The following is a 21,186-nucleotide window of genomic DNA, read 5'->3' on the forward strand; positions in this document are numbered from 1 at the left end:
TCAGAGGAACTTACACTGACTTATAGTTGTTGTTATTATTATATAGAGAAAGAGACAGGCAGACACAGAGAGAGAATCGACGCACCAGGGCCTCAGCCACTGAAATCAAACTTGTAACTCCTGGCATTCTGGAAGGGAGCTTGGTCTTTGTGAGTTAGGGTTGTGCAGAATGGTGTTGTCTGTCCTTAATAGTGGGGCCTGGTTATGGGTAAATACATGGTCAGTATCTTTCCTGGCTTGTAAGGTGACCTCAGTTTTAGCATGTAAAAATAGATTCCACTCTGGTCTGGTAATTCAGGTCTGTTGAGCCACACTTCCAGCAACTCTAGGCCTGCCCTACAACACCCTAAAGTAACATTAAGCAAAATGTAGTATAGTACAAATTCACTATGGCCAAATCATGAATTCCAGAAAGCTAGAAGGCTCATGTGTATAGAGTCAGAGTCATAGGAGAAGGGTTGACAAGTGGGAGTCTGGGTAGGATAGAGAGAGGGCCGGGTGGCTCAGCTGTTCACACTGTGCACTTGGTCTCTGCCTGAGCTTTCTGCTTTCACTTTGTTTGTGACAGGGACTCATCTAGCCTAGTCTGGTCTTGAACTCTTGATATTGTACCATATCACAGGTGCTCTGACCACAAGTTTGCGCCACCACATTCAGTGCCCCACTATTTCTTGAATGCAAAGTGGGAGGAACTTAAAGGGAGCAGCATTAAGCTTGTGGTGAAGGAGAAATGGGAGGAAGCTAGCTTTTGCGCAATTTCAGTCAGAAACTGAGGACCAGAGGGAATCCATACCACCTGTCCCTGGCATGAATGAATCAAGATTCAGCTACAGTACCCCCTGCTGCCCACGGTCCAGCATACTACCAAGTGGCCTGCCCTTTGGGGTCTACCTTTCCAACTTATAAACCAATCAAGCCTTCCCTTGCATACCTAAATCTTGTGAAAGATTCCATTTTCAATCCAGTATGAAGGCCTGCCCGTGTCTGAGCAGTTTTTACTCCTCCCTCTCTCAGCCTCTTGTCAGTCTGGTCACAGGGATAGACTGCGTCCAGCTCTCCTACCCCACCCCCCAGCTGTCCAGCCTGGGTGTGGAGAGAACAGAATACTGCTTGTTGGCCTGGGAAATTTTTTGCTTGCCCCTGCTTCACATTTTGGGGTCATTCTTACTTCTCACTTTAATTACATATTTAGTTTTCCTCCAGTCTCTGAATCTACCACGTGCACGTTTCCCTTACACTCTAGACCTACCACGTGGGTGCTTTCTCTAACTCTAGGCATGATACCTGTGTAACTTCTCTAAACTTCAAATAACCATGAGTGTAATTCTCTTTACTACTAATTTCTCATTGGCACGTCTTGGTCTCTGCTTTGGTATTTTCCCTGTGCTATGCTTTCTTAAGCTGCCCCCACATGCCCTCTTAACTTCTTTCCATGGGGAAGCTCAGGGCCAATGCTGTGTGCCTCTTGTAGATTTTCCTACATAAGCACCTCGTTTCTTTCTTCCACATGCTCATGGCTCCACTCTAGTTTTTCCCTAAAAACCCAAATTTCCCTTAAATAAACCCCAAACTTTGTAAATTCACCCTAAATAAACGTAATAATTCATAATTTATCCTTCTTGAGTCCATCTTTATCAATCCTTTGTTAAAGGTAGGACAGGACCCAATATTGGGATTCATAGATTTTGGGGACTTCTGCTGAACCCCCAAATCCTGCATCAGTAAGATGTACACAGATAAATAAAATGCTGAATCCAAGGATACTGTATGTGGCAAATAGGTTTGAGGGTACCTATCAACTCTATCCCAAACTTCTAGTGAAAAGCAGAGTTCATCTCAACGTGACAGAAGCTCTTTGATAGCCTTGAGAAGCTGCTCAATAAGGTGACTACTGAGGTGACTCAAAATTCATCACAGTGTTAAGAAAAAGTGACAATCGAGAGTTCTGAACAAAATGAGACATCTCTATGGCCCCTCTTACAGCTGAGGGGCCATTGTGGAGAAGGTGGTACATAGACTGTAAGAGCTTAAGGACCAGGAAAAGGAGAGGCTGTCTTCCAGACACACACCGGCAGCCTCACTCATGACCTCACAGTGGCTGCCATTTCCTACACAAGACATGCCCAAAATTGGCCCTGTCAACATGTTGCCATGGATGATGGGTGTGGGCAAAAATTCATGAAATCAAAATCAAAAAACTAGTTGGAAAGAAGAGCAGGTTCAGTAGAGATGGGGTGGGGTAAGGGAGATGAAGGAGAATTGCAAAAGAGAATTGTTATCAAAGTACATTTTGGGGCGGGAGGGACGGCTTAGTGGTTGAGCATTTGCCTGTGAAGCCTAAGGACCCCGGTTCGAGGCTCGTTTCCCCAGGACCCATGTTAGCCAGATGCACAAGGGGGTGCATGCATCTGGAATTTGTTTGCAGTGGGTGGTGGCCCTGGCATGCCCATTCTCTCTTTCTCTCTGTCTGTTGCTCTCAAATAAATAAATAAACAAAAAATATTTAAAAGTACATTGTGTATGTATATAGAGGTTATAATTTAATAAGTTAAAAAACTTAAAATAACTAGCAAAGGGAAGAAATGCTGCTTAAAATACTGCTGATGATAATTTATGGAATAAAAGAGTAAATAACATTAAAAAGAAAGAAGACAGTGTACTGGGCTGCTTGTGAGGAGTGAGTTCCCAATGCCACAGGATTTCAAGTGTCATCCACTGGGGACTATCTGTGAATACTCAGTGACAAAAAGTCAGACTAATATTAGGTAATTAGTATGTTACCTTATTCTTAATTTAAGAATCTATGATCCTGGGGCAAAGAGATGGTTCAACGGTTATGGTGTTTGCCTGCAAAACCTGGGTTTGATTCCCCCATACCCATGTGAAACAAGATGCACAAAGTGGCACATGCATCTGGAGTTCATTTTCAGTGGGTGGACATCTTGGTGCACCCATTCTCTCTCTGTGTGTCTCTCTTTGTGTGAAAAAAACCAACATATATATATATATATATATATATATATATATATATATATATATATATACACACACACACACACATAAACATACATACATACATACATACATTTTTTTTTTCAAGGTAGGGTTTTGCTCTAGCCCAGGATGACCTGGAATTCACTATATAGTCTCATGATATATGTTAGGGATACTCAACTCATCTGTCCACTTTCTCCAAAGCAGAGGCTAGACCAAAAGGAACTGCCAGAAGCTCCCTGTGTTGGTTGATCTTGCTATTTACCTTGATTGGATTTTTTTTAAATTTTGTTGTTGTTGTTTATTTTATTTATTTGATAGTGACAGACAAAGAGAGAAAGAGGCCGAAAGATAGAGAGAGAATGGGCTCACCAGGGGCTCCAGCCGCTGAAAACGAACTCCAGACGCGTGCGCCCCCTTGTGCATCTGGCTAACGTGGGTCCTGGGGAATCAAGCCTCAAATCGGGGTCCTTAGGCTTCACAGGCAAGCGCTTAACCGCTAAGCCATTTCTCCAGCCCTTGATTGGATTTTTGAATCAACTCAGAAACATACCTCTGGGCAGGTCTGCAAGGACAGTTCTGGGAAGGATTAACCAAGGGGAAAAGCCCTTCCCCTAGAGTGGGCAGCACCCAGCAGAGGTCGAGACATAAATAAATTTGAGGGGAAAAAAGCAGTGCTGTTTGCCTATCTACCCTAGCTTTTAGCTGGAGAGTGAGTCTATCTCAGGAGCTGTTGTTCTCCTTTGCCCACATCAGAATCCAGCTTCTTTGGGTTCCAGCATGGACTGAAGACCTTTTAAGACCTTGATTGTCATTACTGAAGCATCCAGCTTTGTGGATCCGGCTGATTGGTTCTTAGCTTCTCCCATGTGCAGATGACCACTGCTGTATTACCCAGACGCTATCATTTGCAAGCCGTTCTAATAAACCCCCTAGAAAATATGTCCACCCTCTGTCTGATCTGTTCTTTGAAAGAACCCTGCCTAATACACAACCATGTTCTTTTTGCAGTATGCAAAACAGAAAACTAAGGGAGAACTTGAGGAAGTGAGTTTTCCACCCTGGATGCTTATGTTATGCAAAGCAGGTATATTAGACATGCTAGGATATCTATTTAGAAGCTGATTTCTCACTTTTTCCTGTTGCAAGGCAAAGGTGTTGATATGTAAGGGAAGTGTTAATTCTAGTTGTTGGCATAGGTTAACACTAAAGTAGACTGGATTGTCTTAATGTGTAAATGCTTCATCTCTTTTCAAGACTATTAAATGCTTGAAAATGAATAATTTCTTCTGCATAGCCTGAGGGTATGGCATCAGTCACCCTCTTTCTAGGTGTCCTCCTTATACTTGTGTCACTCTCAAGCCACTGGACTCCGTGGAATAGTCCTACTGAACTGTGCTCTTCCACAAACACAAGCTGTGGAGTCTGCTTCCATAGCTCACTTGCACTGCTCTCCTTGCACACAAAATGTTCTCCAGCTCACACCTTAACCACAGGTTATGTCTGCTCCCACAGCTGCTCCTGAACAAAGCCCACTCCTTGCTCCAGCTGCCACACGCTGTCCTCGGGACTTTGTGCTTTATCATGTACTTGGCCCATTTTCCCTTTCTATGTTGCTATTGCTTTCCAACCAACCATATTCCAGTTTAAACATTTTTTATCTTTAATGGTTTGCATATGTGTATATGTCGGGGAAACAGGCGCATGCCGCAGTGCACACGTGGAGGTCAGAGGGCAACTTTGAGGTGCTTTTTGGTGTTCTTCTACCACCTTCTTTGAAACAAGGTCTCTTGCTGCAGCAGACAAGTGCCAGTACAGCTGGCTCATGAGCTCTAGATTCTCCTAGCTATGCTTTCCATTGCCGTAGGCCTGTTGGGATCACAGACGGATGTCCTGCATTGTAGGTGCTGGGGACTAGAACTCATCTGAGCAGGCTTAGCAAGCAAGTGCCTTTATTAACCTCTGAGCCATCTCTCCAGCCCCATATTACAACTTGTTGAGAGAGTTTTTGGATTGGTCAGTTGGGTAAGTCCATCACTTTTTACATTATAGAGGTTTGGTGAGTTCTTATCCAGTTGCATTAACATAAAGATGAATTTAGCCATATGAAGCCAAGTACTTGGGCTTCCTGAATCTTTGCAAATGAAAAAAATTTTATGAATCTAAAGGTTTCCTATGGGGTGAGGTGTTAGGTTGTCCCTGCCTTAAAAAGGTGTAAGAGACTTTTTTCAGGTATTCAAGGTATTATCTTTCTTACATATGAGCACATCATCCTATCCTGTTCTCTTCAGCACCCCCCCTTCTCACCGAGTTCCTTTCCTGCAAAGAGTTTCTGTATAGCAGGGATTGGAGCCATGGGGGAAGGTGTGTTTTTATCGCCCAGAAAAATAAGGCCCTGTGTGGGTGCATGTTCATGGCCTGGCAATGTTTCTTGACATCAATATTTTTTTATTACATGTGGCAAACTGTCATATTTCAGGTACGGGTATAGATGTGATTGGAGACCAGCAGTTATTACACACATAGGCACCATTAAGGTATGAGTTTGAGTTCTGAAATATTAGACTATTTTATGCATGTCAAATTCTTTGCAACTTAGTAATGAATCAACACAAAATCCAACTTAAGTATGCAGTATCCATCAGGTCCAATATAAGAATGTATTATATCTTATGCCAACTTTTCACTTGTTGGGAGAAACCTAGTATCTCATAAGAAAATAGAAAGTTGCTTACAAAACAGTCTCCTTAACTATTCTGAGACTAGGTTGTGGGGCTCTTAAGTGTCAGAAGTCTGAACTGGGCATGATTGGGACAAGACTGGGTCATGTGTGGAGATCTCAGAGGCCAAGAGTCAGGAGGTAAAAAATCACTGTTCCAGCTGCATTTGGTGGTGCACACCTTTAATCTCAGCATTTAGGAAGCAAGAGGGTTGGTTTGAGTTTCAGGTCAATCTGAGACTACAAAGTAAATTCCAAGTCATCCTGGGCTAGAGTGAGACCCTACCTTGAAAACAAAATCACTGATCCAGTTAAAGAAAGAAAGAAACTCAAGCAAGCTCCTTTAACCACAGCATGATTTCCCAATCCCCAAAACACAATAAATAAATTCAAAAGGGTAGAGAACAGAGGCAGGAAGCAGCTGTGGCAGTAGTATGGCAACCAAGGACACAGGATGAAAGCCAGTGGGCTGAGGAGGAGCAGATGTAGGAGTGTCTTGACACCACTAGAGTTTCAACACTGTTACAGAAAATAAGGGAGGGAGAAGAAGAAGTTTATTCTGGCACAGTTTTTAAAGCCAAATCTGTTCATTCATTTAAAAATATGTATTGAGAATGTACTCCACACTAGTTACTATCCTGAGTACTGGCAGTGCATCCGTGAATGCATTGTAGAAAAAGTAGCTGCCATCTTTGAAGGCTAAGCTCTGTGGAAGGATAGACAATGAAAAGTATTTAAATGTTAGGTTCTAATACACATCATGAAGAAAAGTAAGACAATGGGAAAGACATGGGAAGGCAGAGGCAAGAAGAGAGTAGTTTTCTCTCTTTATTTAGAGAGAGCAAGAGGGAGAGAGACAGAGAAAGAGAGAGAGAGACAATTGGCATGCCAGGGCCTCAGTCACTGAAATCAAACTTTAGACACTTGTGCCACCTAGTGGCCATGTGTAGCTTTGCACTTGCCTCACCTTTATGTGTCTGGTTCACATGGAATTTGGAGAGTCAAACATGGCTCCTTAGGCTTCACAGACAGTTGTATTCACCGGAAGCCATCTCTCCAGCCCTGCTTTGTTCTTTTTTTCATGACATTTGACAAGAGAGATGCCTTGTGAAGATGTAGTTTAACTCTGACTATTCACTATTTTCATTATTTCCAAATTCATGGGGAGTACCTTCCTAGCAACGTTTCCCACTCGAATTGTTGCCACTCAAAGTGGAGAAGTTCTGTCTGTGCACCCTTGTCCATGCATCTGCTCTCTGATTTGCAACACTGTGGTTGGTTTGAAAAGCTCTCACTGCAGTGAAGGAATAGGGTAATCTATCAGAGAGAAAGGGAGATGGAAGTGTTCATGTCAGTGGCTACTTTGCACATTTGGTTACTCCTTCACATGGTCTTGAAACCCAGATATAATTCTTCCACTTAAAATTCCTTCTGCCCAAATGAGTTTTCTTTAACATATAATATATTCAAGTCTATTTTCACTCAGAGAGACAGATGGTTGAAGATAACTTTAGCTAAATTGAAGTTTTTTGAATTAAAAAAGTAGTGCATGTAGTATCAAACAGGTTGAAGCCTTTTAGGACAATGTGAGAAATCTGTTTTGAATGCTGTCTCATACCGTGGAGTTGCCCATTCAAGTACACAATGCTGTGCACTGGGCCAGACTAGAGAACTTGCAGCCAAGCTTTTCAGATGGCTGTTTGCTTTCTGAAAGGATATAGAGATTGTGCTGATGGGATGGATAACAAATACTCAGAGCCTAGGGTGTCACCCAGCATTTGTGCTGACAGGATCTGCAGGCACTGGGCTGTGCTCTTCTCTTTGTGGCAGAGTGGATTTTCTACACGTCTGTGGACATGCTGCAGTGACTAGAAAAGTAGGTTAATCTTTGTCAGAGCATCTGCTTGCATGGATTTGTGCTTTGAAAGATATGAAGACTATATATTTTTTTCTCATTTTCATTTGCTTGTAATTTTAAACAAATAGATATGCTTGCTTCAGTGATTCTGTGGGAGATTTTCTTATTAGTTTTTTGTGATGGGAACTACATGTGACAATGTACACCCATGTAGGAAGCTCTTGGCCCTCAAGATAACCAGAGCCTGGTACATCTACTGTGGTAGTGAACAGTTTTCTCTGCCTATATTGACTTCCTGTGGAGATGCCATTATGCTCTGTGGGTGTCATGGAATGAAAAATGTTGAGTAAGAAAACACAAACAGGGAGATAAATTTAGAATTTACAACTTATCAGTTGTGGAATTGATGTGGATTGTCAATTTTAACTTCAACTAACAATAATAAATAACACACACACACACAGATGCATAGCCATGAATGTGTGCCCCAAATTAACCCCACAAAACAGTATTCTCCCTTAGTGTATACTGTGAATTATAAAAGTTCTAATGAATTGATGGACAAGATTGCTACCTGTAATCATGAACTTGGTTGCATAACTCATCAAGGGACTGAAGCTTCTGTTTGTAAAGACCGTGTAGAATGTATTTTCTGGTGGAAGTAAATTATCTGGACATGCACTTGCCAAAATTTTTCCATGTTTCTATGGTGACTACAGAGAAGTTTATACCCCTTTAAGTCATGGCATAGCAGATTGCTAATTTTAGATTAACCAACTCATGCAGGTTTCCTGGGCTGTTCCTGGGTTTAGCAGTAAAGGGGGTAGGTACTTAACCTTAGGTATCTGATATTTGGCTGCATTCTCATCCTCATCACCTTCTACCTTCCTCTGTACTTCATGTCCCATCCCTATCAAATTACTAGTCCCACAGACTGGTTATTTCCTTCCCAACCTTTCCACCTTTGTCTCCTCTCTGTGGGACTCACCACTCACCTAGCCTTTTCTGTGTCTTGACCTATGTGTTGGCTCCATCCACAACCCTATGAAGCTTTGACTATTCCCTCTCAAAACAGAGGGGTAATCACCAAGTACCCCGTTTATGGGCTCTTTGTTCGTTCTGTGGTGTTCTCAGCTGTCTCATTCTTCATCTCCCATAAAACAAACACTGGGAGCAACACTGCTGGCAGGAGTGGTTGATCTCAGCAAAGGAATAACCCAAGGGGAGGCACATAAACCAATTAAATGCTGAGACATGGGGATGGGTCAAATGATGCAGGGGAAACCTTAGCTATGGGCACGTGTAGTCAGAGCTTGTGCCCCGATGGATCTGGTTGAATTCTCTGTCTTCACTTGCTTACTTCGACCACATGCTCTCCCTGTCCGTACACTTGTGTTTCCCCTTCATCATAAGTTCCATAGAAATCAGTGGTCCTTAATACTGGCTAGGCTTAAGTACAGATTCTTAAGTATTTTGTAGTTGGCTTGAGAGATATCGTCATAGCTTCCAGTTTTAGAAGATTAAGATAAGTTGACTTTTTGTATCCATGTTGCTGACCTATGCTAGGAAAATCTACTTTCACTTTATCATTTAAACAAGAAAAATTTTCTTTCCCTAATTTTTAATAAATGGTTCTTCATATCACTTCCTTTATTATGATGACTTGAATTTGTTCTTACCTGTGAGCTACGAAAGCATCCAGGCAGCTTGGTGGGCCCACAGCCTGTAGCAGAAGGGAGGAGCACTGCTGTCAGCCGCCCCCCCCCTCCGCTATGCAGGGAATCTGGTCTGTTTATAAAAATAGCAGGTCCCGGACTCTGAGCCACAGCTCAAGCTACTCATGTCTAAAATTTTCTTGTAATCAGTTACTTTAAAGATCAGTTCCCCAGGCTACCTGAGAGTAGTTTGTTTTTAGACACATTCATTTATCATCTTACCAACTCAGAGCAAACAGCTCCAAGTACAATCGAGGGTTCTATTCTGAAGAACAGATTCGTTTTGCATCTGTTTAAAGACAAAGACCAACCTTCAGCATGATGATTTATCCTAAGGCAATGCATTACGTGTGCCAGTTCCAATTGAGCTGTATGTGGTCTGTGGAGAAACTGCCCTGTCCTGCTCCTTAGGAGCACTTGAATGAAGAAGCTCTTTTCTATCTGCATAGACGCATGGCTTCCTATTAGGTGAAATATGGTGGTATTACTCCTTTCCATTTGGCAATCTTGCTAGTACTTGGCATTGCCAGTTGACTCATTGCTCTCATCTGTTTTGAGCCAAGAATCATTTTGCAAGGTCTTTTGATTATCTTCCCTCTAGTTCTCCTTGTGACATTCCCCAGACTACTCTCTTCTTCATACTTCTCATTCACTGTTCTGATTCCCTTTCTACCCTAGGTTTTACAGATACAATTCAAAATATTTCCCTTTAGTTGTCCAAACTGCTCCTTCTTATGGTTTTATACTCATTCATGGAATCTACTTGAAGTTCTCACTTCCCGAGGACTCATCTGTCCATTTCCCGAGGGGAAATACTCTAATAAATGAATGATTGATTCTCTTAATTGGGGACAATTGCTTCTGCGATGAAAAGCATGCCCAGTCCCTAAATTAGTGAAATGCCCTGTGGGGGGTCAAAATATGATAAAGAATTTCATAACTTTTTGGCGAAGATAACAATGGCTTTGGGGTCCTTTAAGACTTAAGAGCACTCATCCCTACTCTGTTAACTAGATGAGAGGGCTGATTCGCTGTGGATTGATTTTGCTCTCTAGTATAATGGGCCTCTGTGCTGAGTGCTTGAGTCTCCCCTGTTTAATGCACTGCAATTGCAGTGTTCAAGTCACAAGTCAAACAGTGCAATTTGGGCTGCTCGGAATCGTGGAAACTGGGACTAGTGACGGTACACAGACATAACATTCTTAAACACGTCTCAAAAATACAGCATGAGTAAAACAAAAGGCTTATTCATTTTTAGAAATATTACCTAATTTATAAGAACTTATTGTGAATAAAATTGAGAGGAGTGCCGAAAACTCTACATAGATGTTTAAAATTGTGTATATATGTTGAGATGAGAAAGTTATTCCTCCAAACCAGTAGTTGTCTACTAACAAAAACAGATCCTTCCTATGTAAATGACTCTCATGAAGTGATTGAGACCATTTATTATTGGCTTTGGTGGTACGCCTGAAAATTTCACAAACAAAGGTTTTCCTCAGTGACACAGGTTCTCTCATGCAATTTATATATGCTTCCATGAGGGGGTGATAAAGAGTAACAGTACGGTTGGACTTGGACATAAGCCAAAGGCCTTTTGTTTAAAAGAATGTTCTCTGGTTTAAAATGAATACAATCTTCAGTGAGTAAACATGACATGGAATTACTATTGGATGAAATGATTCAAGAATGAGATGGTCTGGTCTGGTGTGTTCAATTTATTTAACTTACATATTGTGCATTTGATCCAATACATCTCAATTTCCCTATTTATGGGTAAGATACTCTTACTTTTTTTAAAATTTAATTTATTAGTTTTCTTTTCAACAAATACAGGTAGTTTGGTACCATTGTTTAGGTTCATCCATAATCTACTCCCTCCCAATGGACCCTCCTTGTTGATGTAAATGGGTCGTGCATTGTGGAGTTAGTCCACAGTTTTTGGTAAGATAAATGTCTCTGCATGTCATGACCCAACATGTGACTCTGACATTCTTTCTGCCCCCTCTTCCGCAAAATTTCCCTGAGCCATGTTGGGTTCATTTTTGGTCTGCTTCAGTGCTGAGGTGTTGGGGGCCTCTGAGGCTCTGGCTCTCTGATTTGGTAGGAGTTGATTTTTCTCTGTGTTGGTCTCCTTCTGCTTTGTGCTGGTATCTGGTTCATCAGGAAAACAGCACCCTTGCTTGTTTCGCCAATTTTCTTTAGTTTCAGTCGGGCCCTTTTTGAGGTATGTTGGGGCAGCTTTCTCCTTAGGATCTGTGTCTATCTGAAAAAGAGAAGCAGATTCTCCAACGGAAAGTAAGTTAGATGCTCTTACTTTTAAAGTTCTTATTCTGAAATGAACATGTTGTAATTGTAACTATTAAAATAATCAACAGCAAAACTCGTTATAAATTAATAAAATATTTCATTGAGTAATCTATACTTCAATCAACTTTTAATTTCATAGTCAGCCTAAAGCCCATTGAAGTATAGGTGGTGGTGGGGTTTGGGTGTGTAGTGGGTAGTAGGGAGTGAGAAAGACTTTTATTTCTGGGTGCCAGGTATCTTCCATGTATTTCTCAATTATTCAAACTATGTAACTCCTGGATTTTCTGTTCAGTGATTAACTACTGTGTCTTTTGCTCTTTCTTTTCCTCAAAAGAAGGTCTCAAACTTCTCTGCTTAGGCTAGTTGTGTCAAAATGTAGTAGCATTTTGCTAAGTTAATAAATAAGTAATAGGGCTGGAGAGATGGCTTAGTGGTTAAGCGCTTGCCTGTGAAGCCTAAGGACCCTGGTTCGAGGCTCGGTTCCCCAGGTCCCACGTTAGCCAGATGCACAAGGGGGCGCACATGTCTGGAGTTCGTTTACAGAGGCTGGAAGCCCTGGCGCGCCCATTCTCTCTCTCTCCCTCTATCTGTCTTTCTCTCTGTGTCTGTTGCTCTCAAATAAATAAATAAATAAAATTAAAAAAACAGAAATAAGTAATAAACTTTAGAATCAACACCGTATTATCAGGAATGATTTAGTATGACAGTGGTTTGAGGTCTCTTGCAGGCTCCAAGACACACTGATGATCGTTAAGATCAAAATATCTTCCTAAACAACTGAAATGTTCTCTGTCCTATTTTCAGTGTATTGATATATGCAGTGACAATGTGAAATCTATCATGAATTAAATTGCCAGCATCCAAGTTTGACTTGAGGCAAAGGAACCACATTACCGGTGATGGCCATGTAAATACAATTTTAAAAATCACTCTGATATACTTAGAAATGTCCTTCATGAAGAATAATGAACATTAACAATAACAAACTTCCACTTTTGAGTCGAGTTAATACTGTGTGACTAATTGGAGTGCGTACAACTCTTCTGTTACCCAGCAGAACTGAGTGGCTGTTTTAACAAAACCCTCTGTGCAAGACTTTGAGTTGTGAACTCAACTGGCTGCCTTTTTCATAAATACTCCCTTTTACGCGAGATGGCAACTGACAAAAGTATGGTTGGTGAATTGTACTCAAGAGTTCTACAGTATTAAATAATTTTGAAATATCAGCTCTACAACCTCAGAACACAAAGAAAAAAGAACAATAGATAGGAAGGGTAAGGCCTTGAGGTAACTGTCTCATGTAATTACCTGTGAAGGAATTTTCACTTGCTAAGAGAGCAAGAAGATAAATTAAGGAACCTTGGGCTGGAGAGATGGCTTAGCGGTTAAGCGCTTGCCTGTGAAGCCTATGGACCCCGGTTCGAGGCTCGGTTCCCCAGGACCCACGTTAGCCAGATGCACAAGGGGGTGCACGTGTCTGGAGTTCGTTTGCAGTGGCTGGAAGCCCTGGCGCGCCCTTTCTCAATCTCTCTCTCTCTGTCTCTTTCTCTCTCTCCGTCACTCTCAAATAAATTAATTAAAAAATGAACAAAATTTTAAAATAAATAAATAAAAAAAAATTAAGAAACCTTTTCAGGGGCTGGATATAACTAAGTAGTAGAATCGTTATCTACTATACAAAGTATATATATATAGCATATGCAAGGCCCTGGGTTACATCCCCAGTGCCACAAAAAAAAAAAAAAAAAAAGACTTTAGTATGTGGTAGATATTTTCTCAAAAATAAAAGGCATGGTGGACTCAAGAGATGGCTTAGTGGTTAAGTGCTTGTCTGTGAAGCCTAAGGTCCCTGGTTCAAGACTCAATTCCCCAGGACCCACGTTAGCCAGATGCACAAGGGGTTGCACACATCTGGAGTTGGTTTGCAGTGGCTGGAAGCCCTGGTGCGCCCATTCTCTCTCTCTCCCTCTCTATCTGCCTCTTTGCCTTCGTCTGTCATTCTCTAATAAACAAGTAAAAATAAACAAAAAAATTTTTTAAAAATCAAAGACATGAGCTTGTCAGTAGAACATAACTAGTATTTGTTGCTAATTGTAAGCATTGAGCTTTTAATCAAACATTAAAATTTGAGGTATATTTTAATTGCCACCACCATAAACTTGACAGTTTTATACAATGCCTGAAGATTTTTCTCTAGACATTGGTGTTTGTGTTACTGAATTTGATTTTTAGATATTATATAATGAAATGTGTCAACAGAAGATCTGCATAATTCAGTATTTCCTAGTTATTGATTATTTCCTGATCACCATTGTATGGCTTTATAAAATCCTACATAGATGAAAGATTCAGATAGCAAGATAGATCAGTGAGTTTTAATTTTAAAAAAAGTTCAATGTATAAAATTTCATTGATCAATGTGATTTTACATGCACATTGCAATTGCCCTTTAGGAAACTGATCTTTGTTGACTTTTGGTGCAAAATTGAATAAAACCAGAAGAGGCTATTAAAATACTCTTTTCAGCCCGAGTAGCTGTGTGAAGCCAGATTTTCGTCACATATTTTAACTAAAGTAGCAAATCAAGCAGATTGACTGCAGAAGCAATAAGAATCCAGCTGACTTCTCTTGAGCCAGATATTTTAAAGATATGTGAAAATGCAAAAGAATTATATTTTCCTTGCTATTTTTGTCTTAGAAGATAGGATTTTTTTTTTAGTAAAGATGTTATGTTAATAAGACATTTGTTCTGGGCTGGAGGGATGGCTTAGTGGTTAAGGCATTTGCCTGAAAAGCCAAATGACCCAGGTTCAATTCCCCAGGAGCCACATTAGCCAGATGATGCACAAAGGCATGGATGGGTCTCAAGCTCATCTGCAGGGGCTGGAGGTCCATGTGCACCCATTCTCTCTCTCTCCCTCCTTCCCTCCCTCTTTCTCTGTCAAATAAATAAGTGAGTAAATAAATAAAATATTTTTAAAATACATTTGTTCTAAAGTTATCAAACATGTTTGAGTTTTCTCAGCTTTCATTGTTAATATGATTCTTGTTAATAGATTAACAGTGATGGCCCATAAAAACAAAAGGTCTTTGAGGTCCCTGATAATTTTTAAGAGTATGACAAGGTGCAAGAACAAAATGTTTGTGAACTTCTTTTGTACTGTATAATAGTCTTGGACACTGTCTTACTGTAAAATATATTTTCATTGTATACTGATAGCTATAACATTTTTAAAAATAAGACTGGAGATTTAGTTCCCTGGCAGAATACTTGCCTAGAATGCTTAAGGCCTTGAGTTCTAGTCCCAGTACTGAAAGGGGGAAAAAAAATTAGCAAATATTCCTTACACATCTTTCTCCAGCTTACTCCCACCAGGGATGTCTACCTTTTTCTCACTGTAAGACATAGCTGTGGAAATGGCCTAATGGTGGTTGCCCATATCATCTCTTGGCTTTTCATTTAAGTGGAAGCAGTCTACTATATTTTATGAGAACAAGTCTGGTGAAAAGAGCCTGTGAATTATCAAATTTCTTATGCACACCCAGTGTCTGATATAAAGCCCAACAGCTCATAGGGAAGAGCTGACAAGAGCAAGAGTTTTCAGGCAGGAAAACAGAACTTATTTCCGTGTATTTTTTCAGTGAGTCTGGCAGCTGGTCAATGACTTAAAACATGTGGGCCACTGACTTTAAGCTCAAGAGTACATTTGTGTATGTCAATGTTAGAACTGGAATCTAAAGCCACTGCCAACTTAGACAACGAAAACAAATAGAGGACTATATTGTTCAAAAGCTGAGCCTCAGGACGTGCTGTTTCTCTGCAGTTCTGTAAACAGTCAACTCTGTTGCTTCTCCTGTCAGACTCTTGGTTCTAAGTGGGACTAAGCTATGAGGGTCTGTACAAAAAATGAAAGTGAAGGGGCTAGGTCTTGTTGTGGGATCAAGACAAGCTGAATATTTTCTCTGTCCATGGATGTGCATGGACGTTAAAATTCTGAAGATGGTGCAAGACAGGCTGGGAAGGCATGGAAAATGTGGCAGTAAGTTATTCTTGTTGTCCCACCTCCTCTGGGCCCAGTTTTGTATTCCACTGTCTTGTTTTCTTTGTTCCCTTTTCTCCCATCCTATCTCCTCCCAACCAACCTGCAGGCAAGTAGCCAGCATGCAGCAGGATGTTCTAGCAAAATTGAAAATAGTTTTATTACAGCAAATCAAATGACTACATTTAATGCCTTGTGGGGTTTGTGTAGATAAGATAGTATTTGGTGTAGTCTGTTATTATAATGACTGACCAGTTTGCTCCAGCAATTCTCCTGTCTCCACCCCTAGAACAGAACTAGGATTACAGGCCTGTATGGCCATGTCCAGTTTTGTAGGTGGGTGCTGTGGATAAAATTCCAGACCTCTCAGGCCCTCATGATTGCAAGGCAAGCACTCTTACCCACTGAGCCATCTCCTGGCCCCTTGGTTTGGTATTTTTAAATGGCTTTTCCTTTTAATCACAACACTATCCATCCCATACATGCCTTCACTTTGCAGCTGCGTGTAGAGAAGCTCTTTCTATTCCTTCTGAGGTAACTTAGAATCTCAGGAACATGATTGAATTTCCTTGCTCTGAGGGTGCTGGTGTCAAATAAGCAATGTACTATCATTGTAACGTAGTTCTTACAGCCAAACTTTAAAAGTCATTTCTGGGAGCTCTGAGTGATGACTTGGTTATAGAATTAGGGTGGAACTGGTAATATGGGAAAGAATTGACAGGGTGACATAAGGATACTAATACTTATTATTATTGAAAAAGAAGCAGACAGAGATGTGAGAGAGACAGGGAAGAAAGAAGAAGGAAGAGAAGAAATAATATTCTTTGGATGCTTTATATTTTCCAGGCACAGTTCTAAGATTTTTACTTATATTGAGTCATTCACTGGGAAACAAAGGATGGTGTTTTACTGGGATAGTAGTTGGCTAAAACCAAGATAATTAGAGCTGAGACCTTGGGGAGGGTTAGTGGCACTGAGTAATAGCATAGGCAAGAGATAAAGGATGACTCAGAGAACAAAGGAGGACCCAGAGTCATAACTGGACTGTGAAGACTGTGCTTGGAGTCCAAGGTAACTGGAGTAGCTGACTGAGCTTCGCATCATCTATTTAGGAGTGGGCATCATTTGGTGGACTAAACTGGAGGGTTAGAAGATAGTGAGAGCTGAGAGAGAGGGAGGAAGACAGTGAGGGTGAACTTGGCAATGACAGCAGGAAGAGGAGTGCTGAAGGGAAAGGAGTTGAGGCTGTGGAGCTCTGCTATGGGGGACACTGAGAAGGCAGTGTCATTTATGGAGGAATCCCAGGATGAAAGGAACTGGCTGCTACTGAGCTGAACTTAATCCCAAGCCCAGGTGGAGAAAGGCCATGGGTGATGAGCACATGTTGCAGTTACCTTTGCATTGCTGGACAAACACCCAACCAGAAGCAGCTTACAGGAGGAAAGGGTTTATTTCAGACTTACAGATTCCAGGGGAACACCATCATGGCAGATGAAACTGACTCATTTCCATAGATCCATACAGAGAGACACTATCAAACAGCTAGAAAACACCAACAGACAGAGCTCCCACTACTCTGAATGCACCTAAGGCTGGACTTGAGGTTTGCCCCAGTGACACACCCTCCAGCAGTCTGCTGGAGACTTAGGTTACAAGCTTAATCAACAATACCTCCTGCTATGGGGGACACACACTCACATTCAACCTGCCACAGTGGGAGAATATACCGATATTTAGAGAGGAACCTTGGATTCAAGTTGGTGTGATTTATCTCTTTGAACCTTTACCATCCATGTTTGGAAGAGATCAGCTTTTTCTGTGAAGTGAGAGATAATTAGCAAGGGGAGGCTCTGACTCCCATTTTCTTCCACCCAAAGCATCAGAACTGCCTTTTCCATGACCTGCATTAGCCGTGGGGCACTACAACTCGTGTCCCTCATGCTTGGTGTCTCCCTTTGCTTTGTTTGATGTGTGTGTAGATTTAGTGGGTAGGGCTCATGAGGCCCTGGGAAAGCCTGTGGAAGCCAGTGCTGACACTGCATTTCATGCTTCTCTGTAAGATGCCTGACTGTGGGTAAAGCTCACTCATTCAAGTACTAAACCGTGCACTTTCCAAATCCTGTATGAGGCATTCTCTTGAGATTTTTTTTTTTTATTCCCATGGGAGTGGATGTTAAGTGTCCAGTTTGGAATGAATCCAAGGGTCAGTAAATGAAAGGGCTCCCTTAGTTTTACTATATTTAAAAAGAGACACACTTCTCTAACTTGTCTACTTAGTGTACTCTTTTAAGGTTCCTCGGTGATTTTTTTTTTCTTATTCATTCAAAAATATTAAAAATATGAGCTCTGTGGCTGGGAACACTAACTTTAATTATTACTAATGGCAGGAATATTTGTCAGTTTCAAGAAAGTCTTTGTCCTTTGCACTGAGGTGACACATTAATTCCTTTTGGGATTGAAGTTTTCTGCAATAAAATCACAACACATGTGAGATTTTCTTAGAGTGTGGTTTGCTCCTTATGATGAGTGTTTATAGATAATGTGGTACAAATAAGGCATGGCTGGGTTCCACATCCACTCCCTGTCCTGTTGCAGGGGCCTGTTGATTAAGACAACTGTTGGCACCAATCTCCCAGCAGCTAGCTCAGTTTCTTCTTTCTGCCCCTCCTTGCTATGCAGACAGGAACAAGAACAGGGATAAAATCCTTTCATTTTGTCTGCCTTTCAGAAAGCTGCTGTGATTGCCCTCTTCCATCCTGTCAAATAGAGCTTCCATTTCTGTTGTCTCAAAGCCCTTGCCCATGGCTTCTGCATGCCCACTCTTCACCTAAAGTTTCTAGTGCTTCACTTGGATTCATCATATCTCTTGTCCTCACACCCCTGGTTTAACCCCTCCCACACATCTTTGTACACCCAAATCTTCCCTTCCTTTATGAGTTCCTAACCTTGTATGACATCAGGTACAAATTCCACTCACTCCACAATGCTCACCCTGACCTTCTCCCCAAGAATTTAATTATTATTTTGGTCTGCATTCTTTCTGAGTTTGGACCTTGGATTTTAGGAAAGTCTGGTAGAACACAACAAGTGCCACTTTTTACTTAGGTTCTGCTGCATCTCGCTGCAGGAATCTCAGGATGTGCTGAGTGTCCCTCATCTTCACTGTGAAGAAGGCTTCAACTATACTACTTCACTTGGACTGTAGAGTAAATATGGACATGAAGGCAATGCACCCCACACTCTATATCAATCAAAACTGTTTTAGAGGAGAGTCCAGCCACAGACATGTTCACAAATTTGAGTAAGAAATGAAGCAAAATGTCTGGCTTTAGTTACCTTTGTACCCATATACCTTCTCCAGTAGACAGCAAAGGTTAAATATTCAGCAAATGTTTGTCAAAAATGAAAATAGAATATGATCATGAATGGCAGAAATTGATTATTATTATCAAGATAGTTTAAACAAGGAACAGAAATGTGTACAGTAGGAACACAGGGAACTGTCTGACTCTCTTTCCATCAAAAAGTGTGTCTTAGCTGGGTGTGGTGGCGCACGCCTTTAATCCCAGCACTTGGGAGGCAGAGGTAGGAGGATCACCGTGAGAGTCCATAGTGAATTCCAGGTCAGCCTGGGCTAGAGTGAGACCTTACCTCTTAAAACCAAACAAATAAAATAAAATTAAAATTAAAAAAGTGTGTCATACAGTGATGACAAGTTTTAGTTACCTTTGAAGACAATGACAAGAAGTTGGTTTTTCATTGTTCTATTCTTATTTTTCATCTATCACTCTACCTTAACAACACATTAAACATTTATCACATTTATAAATAAGTAAAATACAAGTGAATATTCATGAAATTTATGGTTAATTCTATAGTTTTATTTTATTTATTTCAGAAATGTAGATCAAAGGGCTGCTTTATTTTTCTGGGCTTCCATCATTTTTGTTTTCAGTATATAAAAGGCAAATATATAATCAATTGTACCTAAGAAGAGACCTGTTTAAACTTATTTTATCTGAAAATATTTCTGACACCATTGTCATGAGCATTTTCCATCACAATTATCAATAAAATTAAACCATATTTGGATAATTTTCCCCAAGAACTTGCTATGGTTTTATCAATTATTTCAAATGTATGCAAACACCCTTTACTTTGAAAAGGGTCAATGCCAATATAAGCAATGTTCCATTCAGTATGCAAATTAAAGTTTCATAGAAATAGTGCTGTACTGGAGATGAAATTAAGTATGACAGTTCAGAAGGAACATTACAGAAAAAGAAGATTAACATGATAGGTCTCAGGCAGCTGTCTTCCATGATGTATACAATCTTAGTCCAAATGCAATATACATGGCACAGTGGAGGACTGTTTACTGAGTCCACAGAAATTTGAGCAGGGCACGGCTGTAAGGATTCCTGACAGTCTGTTTTCATTGTTCAGTATGGGGATGAATGGCCCCATTAGCATCTAAACTGGGAGTCATCATGATGATTCTTATTCAGTATTTTCTGGTTCTCTCTCTCTCTCTTTAACTTTGTTTATTTATGAAGAAACTAGTATAGGAAATGTGTTGCTTTCTCAGAAGTTGCTAAGGTGTGCTATTCTTTCTCAAATCAGATTATATTATTGTATCACTTCAGTCATGGATTATATATGATAGAAAAAAACATCATATAGTTGGGCCAGGTTTAACTTAATTTCTTTCTTTAATTCTTCAACATAGACTACATAATATCACCTGTTCTTACCTAAATTCATTCTTTTTCAAGCTGCATTTTGTTTTGAACAATTTTTTTACAAGGATAATGCGTACAAGTTATTTATATATTCACTTTTCCCCCCTTTCTTTCTAAGGAAACAGACATGTCTGATAAAAGTGACCTAAAAGCTGAGCTTGAGCGCAAAAAACAGCGCTTAGCACAGATAAGAGAAGAGAAGAAGCGGAAGGAAGAAGAGAGGAAAAAGAAAGAGGTAAGATGAAGTTGTGAGGCTAAGGTATTCTGAGGGAGGCTCTGGTTAAATGGATAAGCAGGCACCCTCTTAAACTCCTTTGTGACATTTGAATAAATGTGTAGTTATCGACACACTGAAGAATGAGGTCATTGCCATCTGGCAAGTGCTTGTCAAGTGTCTCCTAAGTAGCATGAAGGGAGGATTTGGTCCAGAGGTCCCCCAGTGCCTGGTTCACCCCAGACTATAATGGAACTCCAGCAGTGGTCTGTGATCAATTTAGTGTTAGATATTTCTTAAGCTCTCTGGGCCTCCCTTTCCTGTCCTTTATATGGAAACAATATATGTTCTGTGAGGTTATGGAAGATTAGGAGAGTTAATGCTGTGTTCTACTTCACAGTACCTCTAGCATATCATACTCAGGTACTATAGTGCTTTTAGTACTTGTGTTATTTTTAAGAAAGATCTTCCTTCCTTTATTCCTCTTTCTTTCTTCCTTTCATTCAAACTGTGCCAACAAGAACATTGTAGGAGAAAAACAGAAAAGGATGTCATGGGATTTCAATAGCTTCATTATGAGTAGCACATATTTCA

The 21,186-nt window shown here is 40.6% G+C and overlaps 1 protein-coding gene across 6 annotated transcripts in view; it reads left to right on the top strand.

Annotated features, from left to right (window-relative positions):
- The window catches only part of Dync1i1 (dynein cytoplasmic 1 intermediate chain 1), a 316,826-nt gene that overhangs the window by 10,433 nt on the left and 285,207 nt on the right, over positions 1 to 21,186 (top strand). For 3 of the 6 annotated variants that reach the window (XM_045160366.1, XM_004656204.2, XM_045160368.1), the window contains exons 1-2: positions 7,435 to 7,589; positions 20,497 to 20,613. In XM_045160366.1, coding sequence (XP_045016301.1) covers positions 7,446 to 7,589; positions 20,497 to 20,613 — 261 coding nt within the window. In that variant the 5' untranslated portion in view covers positions 7,435 to 7,445. Of the gene's footprint in view, positions 1 to 7,433; positions 7,590 to 20,496; positions 20,614 to 21,186 lie in introns of those variants that run through there. The other 3 variants (XM_045160369.1, XM_004656201.2, XM_045160367.1) reach the window with 2 other exon arrangements.

The sequence above is a fragment of the Jaculus jaculus genome, chromosome 10, assembly GCF_020740685.1.
Source record: "Jaculus jaculus isolate mJacJac1 chromosome 10, mJacJac1.mat.Y.cur, whole genome shotgun sequence".
In the NCBI taxonomy this organism is placed as follows: Eukaryota; Metazoa; Chordata; class Mammalia; order Rodentia; family Dipodidae; genus Jaculus; species Jaculus jaculus.